General features: G+C 51.3%; 1 protein-coding gene across 4 annotated transcripts in view; it reads left to right on the forward strand.

Annotated features, from left to right (window-relative positions):
- Nucleotides 1–19,240, forward strand: part of unc13d (unc-13 homolog D (C. elegans)) — a 495,771-nt gene that overhangs the window by 91,379 nt on the left and 385,152 nt on the right. For all 4 annotated transcript variants that reach the window (XM_038777597.1, XM_038777599.1, XM_038777598.1 and 1 more), the window contains 4 exons: nt 3,592–3,790; nt 4,659–4,703; nt 10,523–10,591; nt 13,385–13,463. In XM_038777597.1, coding sequence (XP_038633525.1) covers nt 3,592–3,790; nt 4,659–4,703; nt 10,523–10,591; nt 13,385–13,463 — 392 coding nt within the window. The remainder of the gene's footprint in view (nt 1–3,591; nt 3,791–4,658; nt 4,704–10,522; nt 10,592–13,384; nt 13,464–19,240) is intronic.

A 19,240-nucleotide genomic window follows, 5' to 3' on the forward strand; every position in this document is an offset into this window, starting at 1 on the left:
AAAAACTCAAATAAATTTACCATGTTGGGTCCAACTGGGAGGAAACTTGGAGCTGTGAAGCAATTGCGCTAACCTCTATGCTACCATGCTGGTCTGGCACCTCCTCCTCCTCAGAGGTGGCCACATGTTTCCCCTCCTCCATCTGCAGCACGTTGCCCCACTGCTGCCACAGATAACATCAATGTTACCATATTCCCACAAGACCAAGAACAGGTCAACCTCTGTAGTAATCCACGGGAGGCAGGAGTTCCGTCACCACACCAATATTTATTTACAATAACGATATTACAGGAGCAGCTACAAACAGTGCTGCTAGCAGTCCAGTCAAATTAAGACTGGCTCACAAAGCCTACACAGGTGATTATATGGGCCCCTCAATGAGCTATCATTGAGGGAGCTCATACTCCAATTGGCTAACCAATAAAGCCAATTGGAGTTCATTACACCCCCCCCCCCCTCCCCCCCCAAGGTCCGAGGAATTCCTGCCAGCTGGCATTCCTCTGAGCTTCTTCCTGCTCCTCATGTCTGGGTCTGTCACCTCTGTGTCGTCCGCCGGGTCGTTCTCTGAAGTGGGCGGGGTGTACCTTATAGGTGCCCATCTTTTCCTTGACGACCTCCTTGGAAGTTGTTCTTCCTCCTCCTTGGGGAGAGGTGTCGCGGCGGCCTCGTCAAGTGTGTCCATTTCCGACTCTGACGACTGGATGACGGGGTCTGGAGAAATTGCTCGGGGCTGGGGTGTGGGTATCCTTTCCATCTGGGCTATCCCAGCTTGAGGCAGTCCTGCTTCGCCTGCCTCCAGGTGTGGTTCCGCTGCCCTTATTTGGTCTAGGTGTTTCTTCAGCACCTTACCTCCTATCGAAACCTCATAGGATATGGGCCCTGTTTGGGACTCTACCGTGCCTTTGACCCACGTTGGTCCTTTCCCATAATTCTTGACCCAAACCGGTGCCCCCACCTGGAAATGTCTCTGCTGCCGACTATTATCATGCCCCCTGCGTTGGGCCTCCTGTTGTTTCTCCACTTTCCCCGTTAAATTTGGGAAAAGGAGACTCAGCCTCCTTCGCAGCCGCCTTCCCATTAAGAGTTCAGTTGGCGGTATGCCCGTTGTGGAATGTGGTGTGGTCCTGTAATCAAACAGCCAGTGGGAGAGCTTTGTGTCCATTGATGCTGCCGGCTGCTTCTTGAGTCCCGCTTTAAGTGTCTGGACCACTCTCTCTGCCAGGCCGTTGGTCGCTGGATGGTAAGGGGCCGTTTTGATGTGACGGACTCCGTTTTCCTTCAGGAATTTTCCAAATTCCCCACTTGTGAATGCCGTTCCGTTGTCCAACATCAATACCTCTGGAAGTCCATGTGTTGCAAACGAGGCCCTGAGCTTTTCAATTGTCGATGCTGTGCTTGCCATGCTTACCCGGTGGACATCCAACCATTTGGAGTGGGCGTCCACTATCACCAAAAACATTGAGCCCATGAAAGGGCCGGCGTGGTCAATATGCAGGCGGGTCCACGGTCTGCCTGGCCATTCCCACGGGTGCAATGGCGCCGCTGGTGGCACTCTTTGCCCCTGTTGGCACTCCTGGCACTCCTGGCACCGACGTACCAAGGCTGCTATGTCTGTGTCCAAACCTGGCCACCAAACGTAGCTTTGAGCTAGCATCTTCATTTTAGACACCCCTGGGTGTCCGTTATGATTGCCTGACGGCCCTGAGCTGGGATGATTACCCGGGCTCCCCATAATAGGATACCGTCTTCTACGGTTATTTGGTCCCTTCTGCTCCAGTATGGGTGCATCTGGGGCTCCACTGGTCTTTCCAGTTCCCCTGTTAGCAGTAAATGCTTCATCTTGGCTAAAACTGGGTCTTTTTGCGTCCACAACCGAATATGTTGTGCGTCTACTGGTAGGGTGTCCAAAAAATTTAGAGTCATTACTGTCTCCTCTACTTTTGGTATTTGCGGCCGAGTGTCCGGGAGGGAAAGTCTGCTCAAAGCATCTGCATGTGCTACTCGCGTTCCCGGTCTGTGCTCCAGAACGTATCTATACGCCGCCAGTAGCAACGCCCAGCGTTGGATTCTAGCTGATGCAATCGGGGGTATTGACTTGTCTTCTTTAATAACCCTAATAACGGCTTATGGTCCGTCACTATGGTGAATGTTCGCCCGTACAGATACTGGTGAAATTTTTTTTACTGCGAATATCACCGCCAGTCCTTCCTTCTCGATTTGGGCATACTTCCTCTCAGCCATCGCCAAGGTCCTCGAAGCATAGGCTATTGGCCGTTCTTCCCCATTCCTTCCTCTATGGGCTAAGATGGCTCCTACCCCGTAGGGGGATGCATCACAAGTGACCACCAACTCCTTCCTTGGGTCATAATGCTCTAGGACATTTTCGGATGACAGCTGTTCCTTAATGTCCCTAAATGCTCGGTTTTGGCGGGGGGATCATTTCCATTCTTGCCCCTTTTTTAGTAGCTGGTGGAGGGGTTCTAGGATGGACGCCCTATTTTCAATAAATTTTCCATAATAGGTTACCAACCCTAGAAATGATCGTAACTCCTGGACCGTGGTGGGAGCTGGGGCTTCTTTTATTGCCCTTACTCTGTCTTCTCATGGGTGTAAGCCTGACTCGTCTACTTTATATCCCATCCTCGTCGCCACTGTAGTAATCCACGGGAGGCATGAGTTCCGTCACCACACCAATATTTATTTACAATAACGGTATTACTGGAGCAGCTACAAACAGTGCTGCTAGCAGTCCAGTCAACTTAAGACTGGCTCACAAAGCCTACACAGGTGATTATATGGGCCCCCTCAATGAGCTATCATTGAGGGAGCTCATACTCCAATTGGCCAACCAATAAAGCCAATTGGAGTTCATTACAACCTCACTGTACCTTCTTCCATGTTATCTATGGATATATGTGTAGGTATCTGTTTGGTAGGAGTCTCTGGTTCTAACAGCTTCCACTGTAAAGCAGGGGAATCATTTGACCTGTTCCCTTGACAGCCTCGAAGGTACGTCCTGGAACTTCGAACCCTATCTCAAACTTCGAACCACCTGTCAGGTCTCCAAATGGAAGGGAGAATTGGAGGGGTGTAACTGATATTGTTAATTTGACACAGTGCCCCAAAGAACCAAAATATCCCATTGATTTCAAGTCCAGGGGATATGAGTCCGTGGATCAACATTGGAAATGTTGTATTTGGACAAACAAGAGAACATTTTTGGAGGATCATTGATAAAACAGAGAGAGAGAAAGCTGTTGATGGCTACAGTGAAGGAAGAGAATTCTCACTTTCACTAATTGGGACGATACCCTGACAGAATGGAGTGGCTTTCAATGGGGTTAAAATTGGGTGGATTTGACAATGAGCAGGCAATCCACTTGATCATGGTAAACATTGATCCCACTTGTCAAATGCCAAGCTTTTTCAGGTATGCTGCCCAGGTACGTGAGAAGTGGGTATATGAGATTGTCGGAGATTCTGGTGTGCAATCAGAGTTTTTCCACCGGGCTTGCTGTGGTAAACGTATCATGAATCAAGTTATACTCAAACTCATCTAATCTGAATGTTTGCAATGAATCTCTTCTCTAGGTTTCAGTGACCCTTATTGTTTGCTGGGCGTGGTGATTACTGAAGGACAGCAAGATGAAGAGGCCAACAGAGCAGACAGTCCCCTGCCCAGGAGGCGACAGAAAGCTGTAGTGAAAGATTCAATCCCTCAGGATCAAATTCAAAGAACTGAAGTCAAGAAGCAGACCCTGAACCCCGTTTGGAATGAAACGTTTCTCTTGTGAGTATCAATATTGCCACATTAAGTCACTGCAGGCTGACCCAGTCTATCTCCTATGGCGTTGTACATGGGAGGTTGGAGATGATGTTCACTCTCTCATGTGGTTGGTTTTCTCTCACCTCTAATGCTGGTTCCTAATTTTTTCGACTTCTATCCGTATTGCGTTTTATTTCTCTTCTGTCTTTGCTGCTTTTCTGTCTTTTTTTCATTTCTTTCAGGTAGGAGTTGGTGGATGGTGTGGTATCTTTGTTCAGTATTCCTAATGCCAGTCCGTTCTTGTGTCTGCAGGCTTTTTGACTATGTAAAGAATTGTAGCTGCACTTGACCCTGTCCCTCACAAACTCCGACTTTCTGACTGTGTCATCGCACTGCAATGGAAAGCTGGAACACTAGCTGATTCCGCCCTCTCTGACTTTAAGGCAGTTTCCCCTTCGACCCTGTCCACCTTGTCTAAACCACCCCTCCCTAACATCAGCTAGCCTAGCACAAGCTGAGATAGTGTCCGACCTGGATGGACCCGAGGGAGTTTGGCAAAGTCAGTCAGAAGGTGCTCCTAATCATTGCTTCACCATGAGACAGACACAATTAATGGAATTGATCAGTTTGAGAGGCTGTGCGAAGGATTCAGAGTATGACAAGAAAATAACTCCAGGCTCTGGTTAACTGAGACTACACAGGGGATGAGTTAACTTTATTACAAAAAGACAAACTATATATGACAATGACAGTACATTATTTGCTGTAAACCAGCAGGGTGAACCATCATACTGACCATGTTGGCTATATTACTCCCCAGGGATTGAGGAGAATGTACCTTCATTGGCCTCAATTCCAAGATAGGTCATTGATAATTACTCTCTTGTTGCAGGAAAGTCGAGGATTACCGTCACACTGAACTGCACATGGACATGTGGTGAGTATTTCAATCCTTGGCTACTGTGCAAAGAATGTATTGAAGGTACCTTCGCAGAAGAAGGTCCTTAGGGTGAACATGGTTGAAAAATCATGATGCAACAGAGGAAAGGCCGTTTGACCCATTGTACGTTATCCTGATTTTTGCTAATTTTGCTAATCCGGCACAGATTTGTGGCACGGCAACACAGTGGTTAGCACTGTTGCTTCACTGCCACGGACCCAGGTTTGATTAATGGCTTGGGTCACTGTCTACGCAGAGTCTGCACGTTCTTCCCGTGCCTGTGGGGGTTTCGTCCGAGTGCTCCGGTTTCCTCCCACAAGTCCCAGAAGACATGCTTGTTAGGTGAAGAGGATATTCTGAATTCTACCTCAGTGTACCCGAACAGGCACCGCAGTGTGGCGACTAGGGGTTTTTCACAATAACTTCATTGCAGTGTATTCATCTTAGACATTTTAGTTGCTTGTTAGTGTAGTGTTAGTAATAAATAACTTTGTTTAGAAAACAAAGTCTAATGTTCTTTGTTCACACGGCAATATCGAGATTCCACATCAGCCCAATCAAAGAACATTACATGGCACCTTGGAATGGATGTCGAAAGAGAACAGTTAGGGAAAGTTAGATGTGTCGAGAAGACACTAGAGAACAAGAGGGGTGCAATCTAAGATAAAAATGTTAAAATCAAGACGTTAAAATCAAACCAGATGGTCTACACCTGGGCAGGACTGGAACCAATGTCCTAGGAGGTGCTTTTACTAACACTGTTGGGCAGGTTTTAAACTAATGTGGCAGGGGGATGGGAACCAGATTAGGAAGTTAGAGGTCAGTAAAGAAGCAGCAACTAAAGCCAGTAAGGTACAAGACAATAAACTCAATGTGACTAAGGGGAAGAGTAGACAGGGAAGAGATGATGAACGCAAAGGGACAGGTGGTCTGAGGTGCATTTGTTTTAATGCGAGAAGTGTAGCAGGTAAGGCAGATGAACTTAGGGCTTGGATCAGTACCTGGGAATATGATGTTATTGGTATTACTGAGACTTGGTTGAGGGAAGGGCAGGACTGGCAACTGAATATCCCAGGGTATAGATGCTTCAGGAGGGATAGAGAGGGAGGTAGAAGGGGTGGAGGAGTTGCATTACTCGTCAGAGATGATATCACAGCTGTGATTAAGGAGGGCACGATGGAGGATTCGAGCACTGAGGCAATATGGGTGGAGCTGAGAAATAGGAAGGGTACAGTAACGTTGTTGGGACTTTACTACGGACCTCCCAAAAGCGAGCATGAAGGAGAGGTACAAATATGCCGACAGATTATAGAAAAATGTAGGAGCAATAGGGTAGTTGTGATGGGAGATTTTCACTTCCCCAACATTGAATGGGACTCGTGTAGTGTTGGAGGCGTAAATGGAGCAGAGTTTGTAAGGAGCATCCAGGAGAGTTTTTTAGAGCAGTATGTAAATAGTCCAACTCGGGAAGGGGCCATACTGGACCTGGTATTGGGGAATGATCCCGGCCAGGTGGTTGATGTTTCAGTCGGTAACTACTTTGGGAATAGCGATCACAATTCCGTAAGTTTTAGAATACTCAGGGACAAGGACAAGAGTGGTCCGAAAGGAAGAGTACTAAATTGGGGAAAGGCAGAGTATAACAAAATTCGGCAGGAGCTAGGAAATGTGGATTAGGAGCAGCTGTTTAAGGATAAATCCACATTTTAAATGTGGGAGTCTTTTAAGGAAAGGTTGATTAGAGTGCAGGACAGACATGTTCCTGTGAAAATGAAAGATAGAAATGGCAAGATTAGGGAACCATGGATGACGGGTGAAATTGTGAGACTAGCTAAGATGAAAAAGGAAGCATACATAGGATCGAGGTAACTCAAAACTGATGAAGCTTTGGAGGAATATCGGGAAAGTAGGACGAATCTCAAACGCGCAATAAAGAGGGTTAAAAGGGGGCATGAAATATCTTTGGCTAACAGGGTTAAGGAAAATCCCAAAGCCTTTTATTTGTATGGAAGGAGCAAGAGGGTAACTAGAGAAAGGATTGGCTCACTCAAAGATAAAAGAGGGAATTTATGCGTGGACTCAGAGGAAATGGGTGAGATTCTTAATGCGTACTTTGCATCGGTATTCACAAAGGAGAGGGACAAGACGGATGTTGAGGCTAGAGATGGATGTTTAAATTCTCTAGGTCAAGTTGTCATACAGAAGGGGGAAGTTTTGGGTATTCTAAAAGACATTAAGGTGGACAAGTCCCCAGGACCAGATGGGATCTATCCCAGGTTCCTGAGGGAAGCGAGGGTTGAAATAGCTGGGGCCTTAACAGACATCTTTACAGCATCCTTGAGCACGGGTGAGGTCCCGGAGGACTGGAGAATTGCTAATGTTGTCCTTTTGTTTAAGAAGGGTAGCAGGGAAAATCCAAGGAATTACAGACCTGTGAGCTTGACGTCAGTGGTAGGCAAACTGTTGGAGAAGATACTGAGGGATAGGACCTATTCACATTTGGAAGAAAATAGACTTATCAGTGATAGGCAGCATGGTTTTGTGCAGGGAAGGTCATGTCTTACAAACCTAATAGAACTCTTTGAGGAAGTGACAAAGTTAATTGATGAGGGAAGGGCTGTAGATGTCATATACATGGACTTTAGTAAGGCGTTTGATAAGGTTTCCCATGGCAGGTTGATGGAAAAAGTGAAGTCGTATGGGGTTCAGGGTGTACTAGCTAGATGGATAAAGAACTGGCTGGGCAACAGGAGACAGAGAGTAGTGGTGGAAGGGAGTGTCTCAAAATGGAGAAGGGTGACTAGTGGTGTTCTACAGGGATCCGTGCTCAGACCACAGCTGTTTGTGATCTACATAAATAACCTGGAGGAAGGTATAGGTGGTCTGATTAGCAAGTTTGCAGATGATACTAAGATTGGTGGAGTTGCAGATAGCGAGGAGGACTGTCAGAGAATACAACAAAATATTGATAGATTGGAGAGTTGGGCAGAGAAATGGCAGATGGAGTTCAATCCAGGCAAATGCGAGGTGATGCATTTTGGAAGATCAAATTCAAGAGCGGACTATATGGTCAATGGAAGGGTCTTGGGGAAAATTGATGTACAGAGAGATCTGGGAGTTGAGGTCCATTGTACCATGAAGGTGGCAACGCAGGTTGATAGAGTGGTCAAGAAGGCATACAGCATGCTTGCCTTCATCGGACGGGGCATTGAGTACAAGAGTTGGCAGGTCATGTTACAGCTGTATAGGATTTTGGTTCGGCCACATTTGGAATACTGCATGCAGTTCTGGTCGCCACATTACCAGAAGAATGTGGATGCTTTGGAGAGGGTGCAGAGGAGGTTCACCAGGATGTTGCCTGGTATGGAGGGTGCTAGCTATGAAGAAAGGTTGAGTAGATTAGGGTTGTTTTCGTTGGAAAGACAGAGGTTGAGGGGGGACCTGATTGAGGTCTACAAAATTATGAGAGGTATGGACAGGGTGGATATCAACAAGCTTTTCCCAAGAGTGGGGATGTCAGTTACAAGGGGTCACGATTTCAAGGTGAGAGGGGGAAAGTTTAAGGGCGATGTGCGTGGAAAGTTTTTTACGCAGAGGGTGCTGGGTGCCTGGAACGCTTTACCAGCGGTGGTGGTAGAGGCGGGCACGATAGCATCATTTAAGAGGCATCTAGACAGGTATATGAACAGGCGGGAACAGAGGGAAGTAGACCTTGGAAAATATGAGACAGGTTTTGATAAAGGATCTGGATCGGCGCAGGCTGGGAGGGCCGAAGGGCCTGTTCCTGTGCTGTAATTTTCTTTGTTCTTTGTTCTTTGTGCTGCTCAAAAATTTGAGGCATCTTACCTAAGAGAACTCTCTATTGTCTATTGTAAACCTACCTTTATTGATCAATATATGGATTGGGATTCCTACAGTTCCACATGTGTAAGATTGCCGTTATCAGCAACCTCATAAATAGGGCTTGAGCCATTTGCTCACCCTGTAGAAATGAGACACATCAAAGCCTCCTGTGCGATAATGGCTACCCTGATCAGATCATCGCTTGCCTTATGTTGTGAAAACTCATGAATGTGTCGAAGGCCTCCACCTTCAGATCTGAAAAGTGCTTAGTCTATCTTGGATTGGGGAAGGTGTCTCAGACATTTGAGCAACAAGTGCAGTAGCAACACTAACAGGATGTTGCCATCAAGCCTATCTACCTATCGCCGACCCCTATTCCTTTACTCACTGTCCTTTATTGGCTCCCTTTGAATTTTACAATAATGAACCATGGGCGGGATTCTCTGATCCTGAGGCTAAGTGTTGATGCCGCCGTAAACGCGTCGCGTTTCTCGACGGCATCAACATGTCCTCAGGAGGAGCGATACTGACCCCTACAGGGGACCAGCACTGCACTGGAGTGACCCACGCCGCTCCAACTGCCAATGCCGGCGTCAAATGGGCGTCGTGGGTCTGTGCAAGCACAGTGGGACCAGCGCCAATGTACACGTGCGCAGTGGCTCCCTTCTCCGCGCTGGCCCCAACGCAACATGGTGTCGGACTACAGGGGCCGGCACGGAGCAAAAGAGGCCCCTAGCCCGAGAGGCTGGCCCGCAGATCGATAGGCTCCGATCGCGGGCCAGGCCACAGCGGAAGCCCCCCACCCCCCACTGGGGTCAGACCCCGCTCCTCCCCCCACCAGGCCGCCCCTGGATGCATGCATACTGAGGTCCTGACGGGTAAGACCACACCGCACGTGGATGGTGGCGGCGGGACTTGGAATTGTTGTGTGGCCGCTCGGCCCATCCCGGACGGAGAATCAGCGGGCAGGATTCTCCCCTAACTGGCGGGGCGGGACATACCGGCGCCGAGGAGTGGCATGAACCACTCCGGCGTCGGGCCGCCCGGAAGGTGTGGAATCCTACGCACCTTCAGGGGCTAGGCCCGCGGTGGCGGGGTTGGCGCCGCGCCAACCAGCGCTGAAAGGCCTCTGCCGGCCAGCTTGAGTTGCCACAAGGGCTGGAGCACCAGAGTGTACTGGCGTCATCCCAGCGCAGGGGGGTTCTTCTCTGCGCCAACTGTGGCGGACCGTTACAGCGGCCGGCGCAGAGGCAAAGAGTGCCCCCATGGCACAGGCCCGCCTGCGGATCGGTGGGCACGGTCGTGGGCCAGGCCTCTGGGCGGCCCCCCCCGGGCAGGCCCCCCCGCGCCTCCCTGAAGACTCCGCAGACCGCCCGCAGAGCTAGGTCCCACCGGTACGGACCTGGCGTAATCTACGCCGGCAGGACCGGCCGAAAACGGGCGGGCGCTCGACCCATCGCGGGGCAGTGAATCGCCGGGGGTGGCTGCTGCCAACGGCACCCGACCGGCATGATGCGCCTCCTGCCCCTTCGAAAAACTGGCAGCCGGCGGCGGGGCGGGAGTCACGCCTCCCTTGCCGATTAACCGGCCCAGCAGGGGAGAATCCCGCCCCATTTGTTTCAACATTTCATACCCTCGTCTCTCTTTTTAACTTTCTCCAATCCCTCAATCACTTATGTTCTCGTCATTTCTCCAAATCTGGTCTCATGTACATCGCTGATTTACTTTGCCTTCCCAGCTCTGGAATTCTCTCCCTGAACCATCTGCTTCTCATCTCTTCCTTTAAGATGCTCAAATAAATCTTTTGCTCACCATTCCTAATATTTCATCTTTGCGTATTCTTCATTTATGAATCTGTGAGGGGCCTTTGGATAATCTCCTACATTAAAGATGCTATTTCAATGTAAGTTGTTTTTGTAATTTCAATGTTGAATGCCTCCAAAAGATTATTTTACCTGCCTAAATGTTATCAGGGACCTGGATGTTGATGATCCTGTGAAACTCCGACTTGGTGAGATCCATGGAATTGTTGGGCTGAAGAGGTGAGTGTGTAACTCACTGTTTTATGGTGTTTTGAGAGTTGTGGGGTTTTGAGAAACTTGTGTAATAGTGACAGTTACTAATTGATGCTGCATAGAACACCCAGCTCCGAAAAGTGTATTATTTTAGCTTTACAGTTAAAGTGAGCATGTAAAACAAGGAGAACGACATTGATCATCAACTCATGAGAGTAGAGTTGGCTCGGCACTGAACAAAGTTTGGACCTTAACTACGCCAGTTTTCTTAAACATCAGGTGTTGATGATAAGACCATAAGACCATAAGACACAGGAGCAGAATTAGGCCACTCAGCCCAACAGGTCTGCTCCGCCATTCAATCATGGCTGATATTTTTCTCATCCCCATTCTCCTGCCTTCTCCTCATAACCCCTGATCCCCTTATTAATCAAGAACATATCTATCTCTATTAGAGACACTTAGTGATTTGGCCTCCACAGCCTTCTGCGGCAAAGAGTTCCACAGATACACCACACTCTGGCTGTAGAAATTCGGCCTCATCTCTGTTTTAAAGGATTGTCCCTTTCGTCTGAGATGGTGTCCTCTGGTTCTAGTTCTTCCGACAAGTGGAAATATCCTCTCCACGTCTACTCTATCCAGGCCTCGCAGTATCCTGTAAGTTTCAATAAGATCCCCTCTCATCCTTCTAAACTCCAGCGAGTACTGACCCAGAGTCCTCAACCGTTCGTCATACAAGAAGCTCTTCACCCCAGAGCTCATTCTTGTGAACCTCCTCTGGACCCTTTCCTAAATGGAAAATACGCTAAATGGGGTCTGACCAGAGCCTTATCCAGCCTCAGAAGTACCGCCCTGATCTTGTATTCTAGTCCTCTCAACATGAATGCTAACATTGCATTTGCCTTCCTAACTGCCGACTGAACCTGCACGTTAACCTTAAGAGAATCGTGAACAAGGACTCCCTTTGTGCTTCTGATTTCCTCAGCATCTTCCTGTTTAGAAAATAGTCTATGTCTCCATTTCTCCTTCCAAAGTGCATAACCTCACACTGTACCACATTGTATTCCATCTGCCACTTCTTTGCCCTCTCTCCTAGCCTGTCTAAGTCCTTCTGCAGCCCCCTTGCTTCCGCAATACTACCTGTCCCTCTACAGATCTTTGTATCATCTACAAACTTAGCAACAGTGCCTTCAGTTCCTTCTTCCAGGTCATTAATGTATATTGTGAAAAGTTGTGGTCCCAGCATCGACCCCTGAGGCACACCACTAGTCACTGTCTGTCTCTCTGCCTTTTGCCAGTCAGCCAATCCTTTATCCATGCCAGGATCTTGCCCTTAACACCATGGGCTCTTTTAAACCAACTTACCCACCAGCATCGTGGGATCCACTGGCTTCCGCAGGGAGGCTTCAGCGGGGCGCGTTCTGCACTGGTCTACACAAACGTGGACCAGGCGGAATGGCACCTGGGTGTCTCCCAGGCTGTTAGAGACTCCTGAGTGGTAAGGGTCAGTGCAGGGTGCCCCCCTGGCCCACCCCCGGAACCTGAGCACCATGGCTGCCCAGCTGGCACCTTGGCACTGCCATCCTTGCACCGCCAAGATGCCCATATGGCACAGCCAAGCCAACAGGAGCACTGCCTGGGGTGCTAGGATGGCAGTGCAACGGTGTCCAAGTAACAGGGTGGCACGGCCATGGTTCAGGGGGCAAGGGTGTCCTTGCCCATAAAATGATGATGGAGGGGGTGTTTTAAGGGTGGAAGAATGCAAGGAAGGTAAGTAGGGGCTCCGGGAAGTTGGGGGGTGGGGGGGTGGGGGGTGATGGGTGGGGATCCTGAAAGGGAGGGGATGCTGTAAGGGGGTTTGGGGGGGGGGCAGAAGAAGGGGGACCTCAGGGACTCCATAGCGGGGTGTTCTCACTTGGGGGGGGGGGGGGGGATTGCAGGGTGTCATGTTCTGTAGACTGGCTGAAGTGAATGATGATCTACAGAACATCTAATTTAAATAATTTATTATGAACAACTGCGTGATAAAGATAACTAAGATAAATTTCCAACATGACTCATCCCCAACTCCCCAAGCCACAGGGTCACATGCTGGGTTTACACTGCCACCTAGTGGTTGGAGGTCATGCATATCATTATGTACAGACTTGCTTTATGCACGACATCACAGTGGAGTTGCTCTCAGCGTTGCAGGCACCGAGAAAGCCCCGCTATATATGCCCAAAACAGGACACTTTTTTTTGTGTTAAATCGCTCCCATTATCTTTATTGAGGTACTTTACAGCCTTCTGAACTAAACATTGAGCATAATAATTTCAGACTGTAAACTCTGTCCCTCATTTTGTTCCATTTTCTTTACCTGTTTCATTGGTTTGCTTTTAGACAGCAGCTCATCAGCACACCTTTTGTTTCTTTTCTTGCCCTACCTCCATCCCTTTGCTCCTAAGAACAAACCTTTCTGTCACGCAATTTCTCCTGTCCTCCACCCCATCTAAGACGTTCCTTTTGTCCTTATTCAATCCACCTGTTGCTCAAAACATATTGCAGATCAGTGTTTCCCAGTTCTGGTGAAAAATCGCAGATCTGAAATGTGTAAACTCGGTTTTTCTATCTCTATGAAGATGCTGCCAAACCTGATTAGTTTTTAACCAGAGATTTCTGTTTTGATTGCAGTCCAACATGCCTCACTCACCCATCTCTAGCCCATCATTCTCTCAGCACAAATCCAACACTCCCTTTGCTTTAGCAGTCTCCAATCCGACATTGTTTGGTGTCTAATTGGTTCTTGCTGCAAGGTACCAACTGTGATTCATGTTACAGGGTTTTCAAAGATGTGAAGAAGGCCGCTCGAAAGAATGAACAGGATGATTTTCTGGGAAATGTGATAATTAAACTTCAGGTGAGACAATTTCATAGAATTTCATAGAATTTACAGTGCAGAAGGAGGCCATTCAGCCCATCATGTCTACACCGGCTCTTGGAAAGAGCAGCCTACCCAAGGTCAACACTTCCACCCTATTCCTATAGCCCAGTAACCACACCCAACACTAAGGGCAATTTTGGACACTAAGGGCAATTTATCATGGCCAATCCACCTAACCTGCACATCTTTGGACTGTGGGAGGAAACCGGAGCACCCGAAGGAAACCCACGCACACACGGGGAGGACGTGCAGACTCCACACAGACAGTGACCCAGCCGGGAATCGAACCTGGGACCCTGGAGCTGTGAAGCAGTTGTGCTATCCACAATGCTACCGTGCTGCCAGGAGGGTTTTAACTGCAACTGGTTGTCAAGCAGTGGGAAATGGGCAAAGCATCAGGCCTGTCTCCTTCCGAGGGTCTCAATCTGGTTATACCTCATGAGCTAACTTACTGCCTCCCCAGGGCCGGCTCAAGGTACCGGCAACTCGGGCAGTCGCCGGGGCGCCATGTGCTAGGGGGCGCCATCAAGGAGTGCGGGTCCCGCGCATGCGCAGTTGGGCCGGTGCCAACCAGCGCATGCGCGGTGGCCGCCCTCCCTCAGGCCGCCCTGCACAAACATGGCGGATGGATCCAGGCTCGACGGTGGTCACTCCGCCCCCCCTCGGGCCCCCTCCGCCCCCCCCCTCCTCTGGCCCCCTCCTCCCCCCCCCCCCCCCCTCGGGCCCCCCCACCGCCCCCCCCGGCTCCATTCCCCATACACCCCCCCCCCCCCCCCGCCCCCCGAAGGGCGCCGAAATTCAGCTTGCCCGGGGCGCCAGCAACCCTAGGGCCGGCGCTGTGCCTCCCTCCCCCGATCGCTGCCTCTCCAATTGGAAATCTAGTGACTGGTGTCAGGAGCGAGAAGATTGTGGGGAAACAAAGACTTTTCTTATGCATCCCAGAGATTTAACCTGTTATGCCTTCAGGGCAGCTCCCAGTTGAGGGAAACGATAGGCTGCTGATCAGACCATGGTTAATAGGCAATTGGAGGCAATTTCCAAACTTGGGCGCGATCTTTCCAAAAGGGAATAAAGTTCTCGAACGAGTGCGTTTAGTTGCAGTGCCGAGAAACACACGGCTATTCAGCGGGGCCGCAAATTCCCCGTTTAGGCCCCTTATTCAACAGAGGGCTCCGCTTGCCAGAACTCCGTGTTCTAGTGAGAGATTGGGATGCAATTTTTAAATGGCTCCCCGATCTCCGAGCCCCTCAAAAAAACCCTGACCTCCCCCAACCCAAACTCAACATGGCGGCCCAATCTCTGGGTTCAACTCCCCAGTGATAAAAAAAGTTCTAGAGGCAAGATTCTGTAGCCGTGCCTGCCCGGTGACCAGAGAATTCCACGCGCGGCTCGCCCATGGCGTTTTTGCAGCGGGAGGATCCAGCCCTAAGTGGGGACTAACCAGTGAGAAACTTCCCAGGGCCCAAAAAAGTAACCGTTAGCCGACGCCGAAATGTGATCGGGCAGAGTATAGCCTCCGACGCCGAAATCGAGGCAGATGGTGGTTTCATGCCAAATCGGGATTCTCTGGCCCCCCAAAAACAGCCTGAAAGTACCGTAAGCATATCATTAGCTGGCCTGACGACTGATTCTCCGGAACCACAACGATTCAACGCCTCGGATTGGCTGATTTCCCGACAGCGTGTTTCTAATGTGTTTCTAAAAATCGTGAACCTGGTTGTGGCGGCAGAGAGAGGAGGTGGGAAATGGTGTGGGGTGACTGTGGGCTGCCGACTCGGACACCTGCCGTGCTGGCTACGTGGGGGGGGGGGGTGCCCTGCCAGGGCTGGGGGAGGGTAGGGGAAGGGGGGGATAGGCCAAGCAGTTGGGGAGCTCCTCAACAGGTCAGGGGCGGTGCCCAGGCACAGACCGTCATTATGACGGTGATCTTGCTGGCCACCCACCCCGGCCCCTGGGTGCTCGCAGTGACAACGGCCGCATGGAATCCCCCCGACCACCCCACCCAACCGGCAGCCACCCACCAGGGGACCACCGAGGGCCACACAGACGGCAGCCCCCAGTGAGGGCAGTGCCAACCAAGGGTGCCCTTGGCAGCAGGGATGGCGCTAGAACTTGGGGCACTGACAGGGCCAGGGTGGGAGGGGGGGGGGGGACATGCCTGGATAGGGCCCATGGTGCCAACCGGAGCCACCGTGTAGCCCATGGTACCTCATTGGTGCATGCGTCATGATAACATGTTTGCCTTTCATCCCTGCAGAAAATTATGGCTTTTGGGCATCAATCTATGGTGTTGGCCGCCGTGGCGATGGGCGATGCCCTGCATGAAGCCCTGTGGCAGAGTGAGCGGGGGCGGCTCAGAGAGGAGACGGAGGCTGCAGAAGAGGGGTTGGTGGCAGCCGATCAGGCTGAATGGCCGGCTGCCCAACAGGCCGGGAAGGGGGAGGAGGAGGAGGTGCCAAGGAGGCGCCGGATGAGGCCCCGCGTGTACTGCAACCGTAGCACGGTAGCATTGTGGATAGCACAATTGCTTCACAGCTCCAGAGTCCCAGGTTCGATTCCCGGCTGGGTCACTGTCTGTGCGGAGTCTGCACATTCTCCCCGTGTGTGCGTGGGTTTCCTCCGGGTGCTCCGGTTTCCTCCCACAGTCCAAAGATATGCAGGTTACGTGGATTGGCCATGCTAAATTGCCGTCAGTGTCCAAAATTGCCCTCAGTGTGGCGTGGGGTTATTGGGTTATGGTGATAGGGTGGAGGTGTGGACCTTGGGTACGGTGCACTTTCCAAGAGCCAGTGCAGACTCGATGGGCCAAATGGCCTCCTTCTGCACTGTAAATTCTATGATCTATGATCTATGTATGTCGTTTGAGGACCTTCCGGACCGGGCATGCAGAAGGAGAATGCGGTTGAGCAGGGAGACAGCCAGACACATCTGCCAGATGATGGCACACCTGGCACCGCATGGGAATGGGGGAGGACACCCGCTCCCGGTGGCTGTCAAGGTGACGGTCGCGCTGAACTGTTACGCAACGAGGTTGTTCCAGCCACCACATGGGGACCTGTCCGGCATCTCCCAGACATCGGCGAACAGGTGCATCTGTGCCATCACTGACGCCCTGTACGCCCAGGCGGAGCGGTACATCAACTATCCTGTCGATTGCACCCACCAGGATGTGCGGGCAGTGGGCTTCGCTGCCATCGCTGGGATGCCCCAGGTCCAGGGGGTGATCGATGGGATGCATTTCGCCCTATGGTCACCGGTAGATAACAGGCCGCTGTTCACAAATCGGAATGGGTACCATTCGATGAACATACAGATGGTCTGCAATCATCAGATGCGCAGTATGCACATCTGCGCCCGATACCTGGGCAGTGTGCATGACTTTTTCATACTGGCCCACCCGTGATCCCAGACATGTTCGAGAGACCTGCCCCCCAGCTGCGTGGCTGGCTGCTGGGAAACAGGGGGTTACCCGTTGTGGTCGTGGCTATACGGACACCACAGACCGACGCGGAGACCCACTACAATGTTGCCCATACAGCAACTAGGGGTGTGGTCGATAGGTGCTTTGGTGTCCTGAAGATGCGCTTCAGGTGCCTGGACAGCTCTGGCGGGGCCCTACAGTATGAGGCTAGGATGGTCGCTGACATTGTGGTGGCCTGCTGCGTCCTCCACAACATAGTGCAGCAGAGGGGCGATGTGCTGGAGGAGGATGAGGGGGACGTGGACAATGAGCGGGACATGGGGCCTGGTCAGGCACGGGAGGCCGCACAACGCTACCGCCAGGGCCAGCGCACGCGAGGCGCACTCATTGCGACACGTTTCACAGACTAGGGGGGAGGAGGGTCGCTGGCCAGGGACACGGACACCACCATCCCACACCCCCTCACCTCCCACACCACCGAGCACCCTCACCTCCCACATTACCAAACCACCTGCATGTACATCCCCTCCATAATACATACAAAGAACAAAGAAAAGTACAGCACAGGAACAGCGCTTCAGCCCTCCAGGCCTGTGCCGATCATGATGACCGTCTAAACTAAAATCTTCTACACTTCCGGGGTCCGTATCCCTCTATTCCCATCCTATTCATGTATTTGTCAAGATGCCCCTTTTTTAAAAAATAATTTTTATTCAAGTTTTTCAACAACAAATTTTCTCCCCACAGTTAAAGTAGACAAGATGTGGTGCTACACCGAAACAAGAAAATAACTCCCCCCACCCCCCAAAACAGAATAATAAATAATAACAAACAACAATACAAGAAAGAAGAAAATAACAAGCCCACCGTCGCAAAAACAAACCCCCTTAACCAGCCCCGAACCCCCCCACCGTACCTCTCTCTCCCCCCCCCCCCCCCAAGGTTGCTGCTGAGACTGACCCCTTTGCCAGGAAATCAAGAAAGGGCTGTCACCACCGAAAGAACCCCTGTACCGAGCCCCTCAGGGCAAACTTCATCCTCTCCAACTTGATGAACCCAGCCATGTCGTTGATCCAGGCCTCTGAACTCAGGGGCCGCGTATCCTTCCACTGTAACAGGATCCTGAGCCGGGCTACTAGAGACGCAAAGGCCAGAATGCCGGCCTCTCTCGCCTCCTGCACTCCCGGCTCCGAAGCTACCCCAAAGATCGCGAGCCCCCAGCCCGGCCTGACCCTAGACCCAACCACTTCAGACAAAATACCCGCCACCCCCTCCCAAAACCCCTCCAAGGCCGGACAAGCCCAGAACATATGGGTGTGGTTCGCTGGGCCTCCCGAACACCTCCCGCACCTGTCTTCCCCTCCAAAGAACCGGCTCATCCTGGCCCTTGTCATGTGCGCTCTATGCAGCACCTTCAGCTGAATTAAGCTGAGCCGTGCGCAAGAAGAGGACGAGTTCACCCTTGTCAAGATGCCCCTTAAATGTCACTATCGTCCCTGCTTCTACCACCTCCTCCGGCAGCGAGTTCCAGACACCTACTAACCTCTGTGTAAAAAACTTGCCTCGTACATCTCCTCCAAACCTTGCCCCTCGCACCTTAAACCTATGCCCCCTAGTAATTGACCCTGGGCAAAAACCTTTGACTATCCAGAGGTCCGATGACCTGGGGGCACTAGGTTGCCAGTGGCAGCAGGTCTGGTCCATGGGATGGAGGATGATGACAGCCCGCACTGCGATGAGCTCCATGCTCCACATCGTTTGACAATGTTTGACTCATGCCCACTGTAGCACCTTCCACCTGGGTGAACCCTGCATGCGAGCTGGCCAGTCCGTCACATGGCCCTATTGAATCGCTGGGGACGGGGTGATGGGGACGATCGGGGCAGGGGAAGGGTAGGGTAACACGGTCCACCCACGGGGCCTTCACTCATTCCCCAACCCCACTCCCACTGACCAGCACTGACTGCCCCACCCCCACACCCATCAGACGGAGCACAGAGAAAGGTTTCAACAGTGTTAACACGTGTTTAATGTGAAGAGGTATGTGAAGTCTGTGCCCGAGCTCCTATAACTAAACTGTGCCCTGCACCCGTGCCAACTTAACTGGTGTCTAACGTTCTGGCCTTACGGGCCCTAACACTGCGCCCGGGTGGTTCTTCAGACGGTACAGCAGGAGTGGAGGCGGACTGCTGTGACTCCTGCCCTGCGATGAGGGTACCCGTTGGCGCACGTCTCATGGGGCGGCCCGGCCTGGATAGACCCGGCTACTCCTCGGGCGTCATGGGTGGCGTGGTGCCGACCTGTTCTGCCCGCTGCCCACCAGATGCACCAT

This window comes from Scyliorhinus canicula, chromosome 18 (assembly GCF_902713615.1).
Source record: "Scyliorhinus canicula chromosome 18, sScyCan1.1, whole genome shotgun sequence".
In the NCBI taxonomy this organism is placed as follows: Eukaryota; Metazoa; Chordata; class Chondrichthyes; order Carcharhiniformes; family Scyliorhinidae; genus Scyliorhinus; species Scyliorhinus canicula.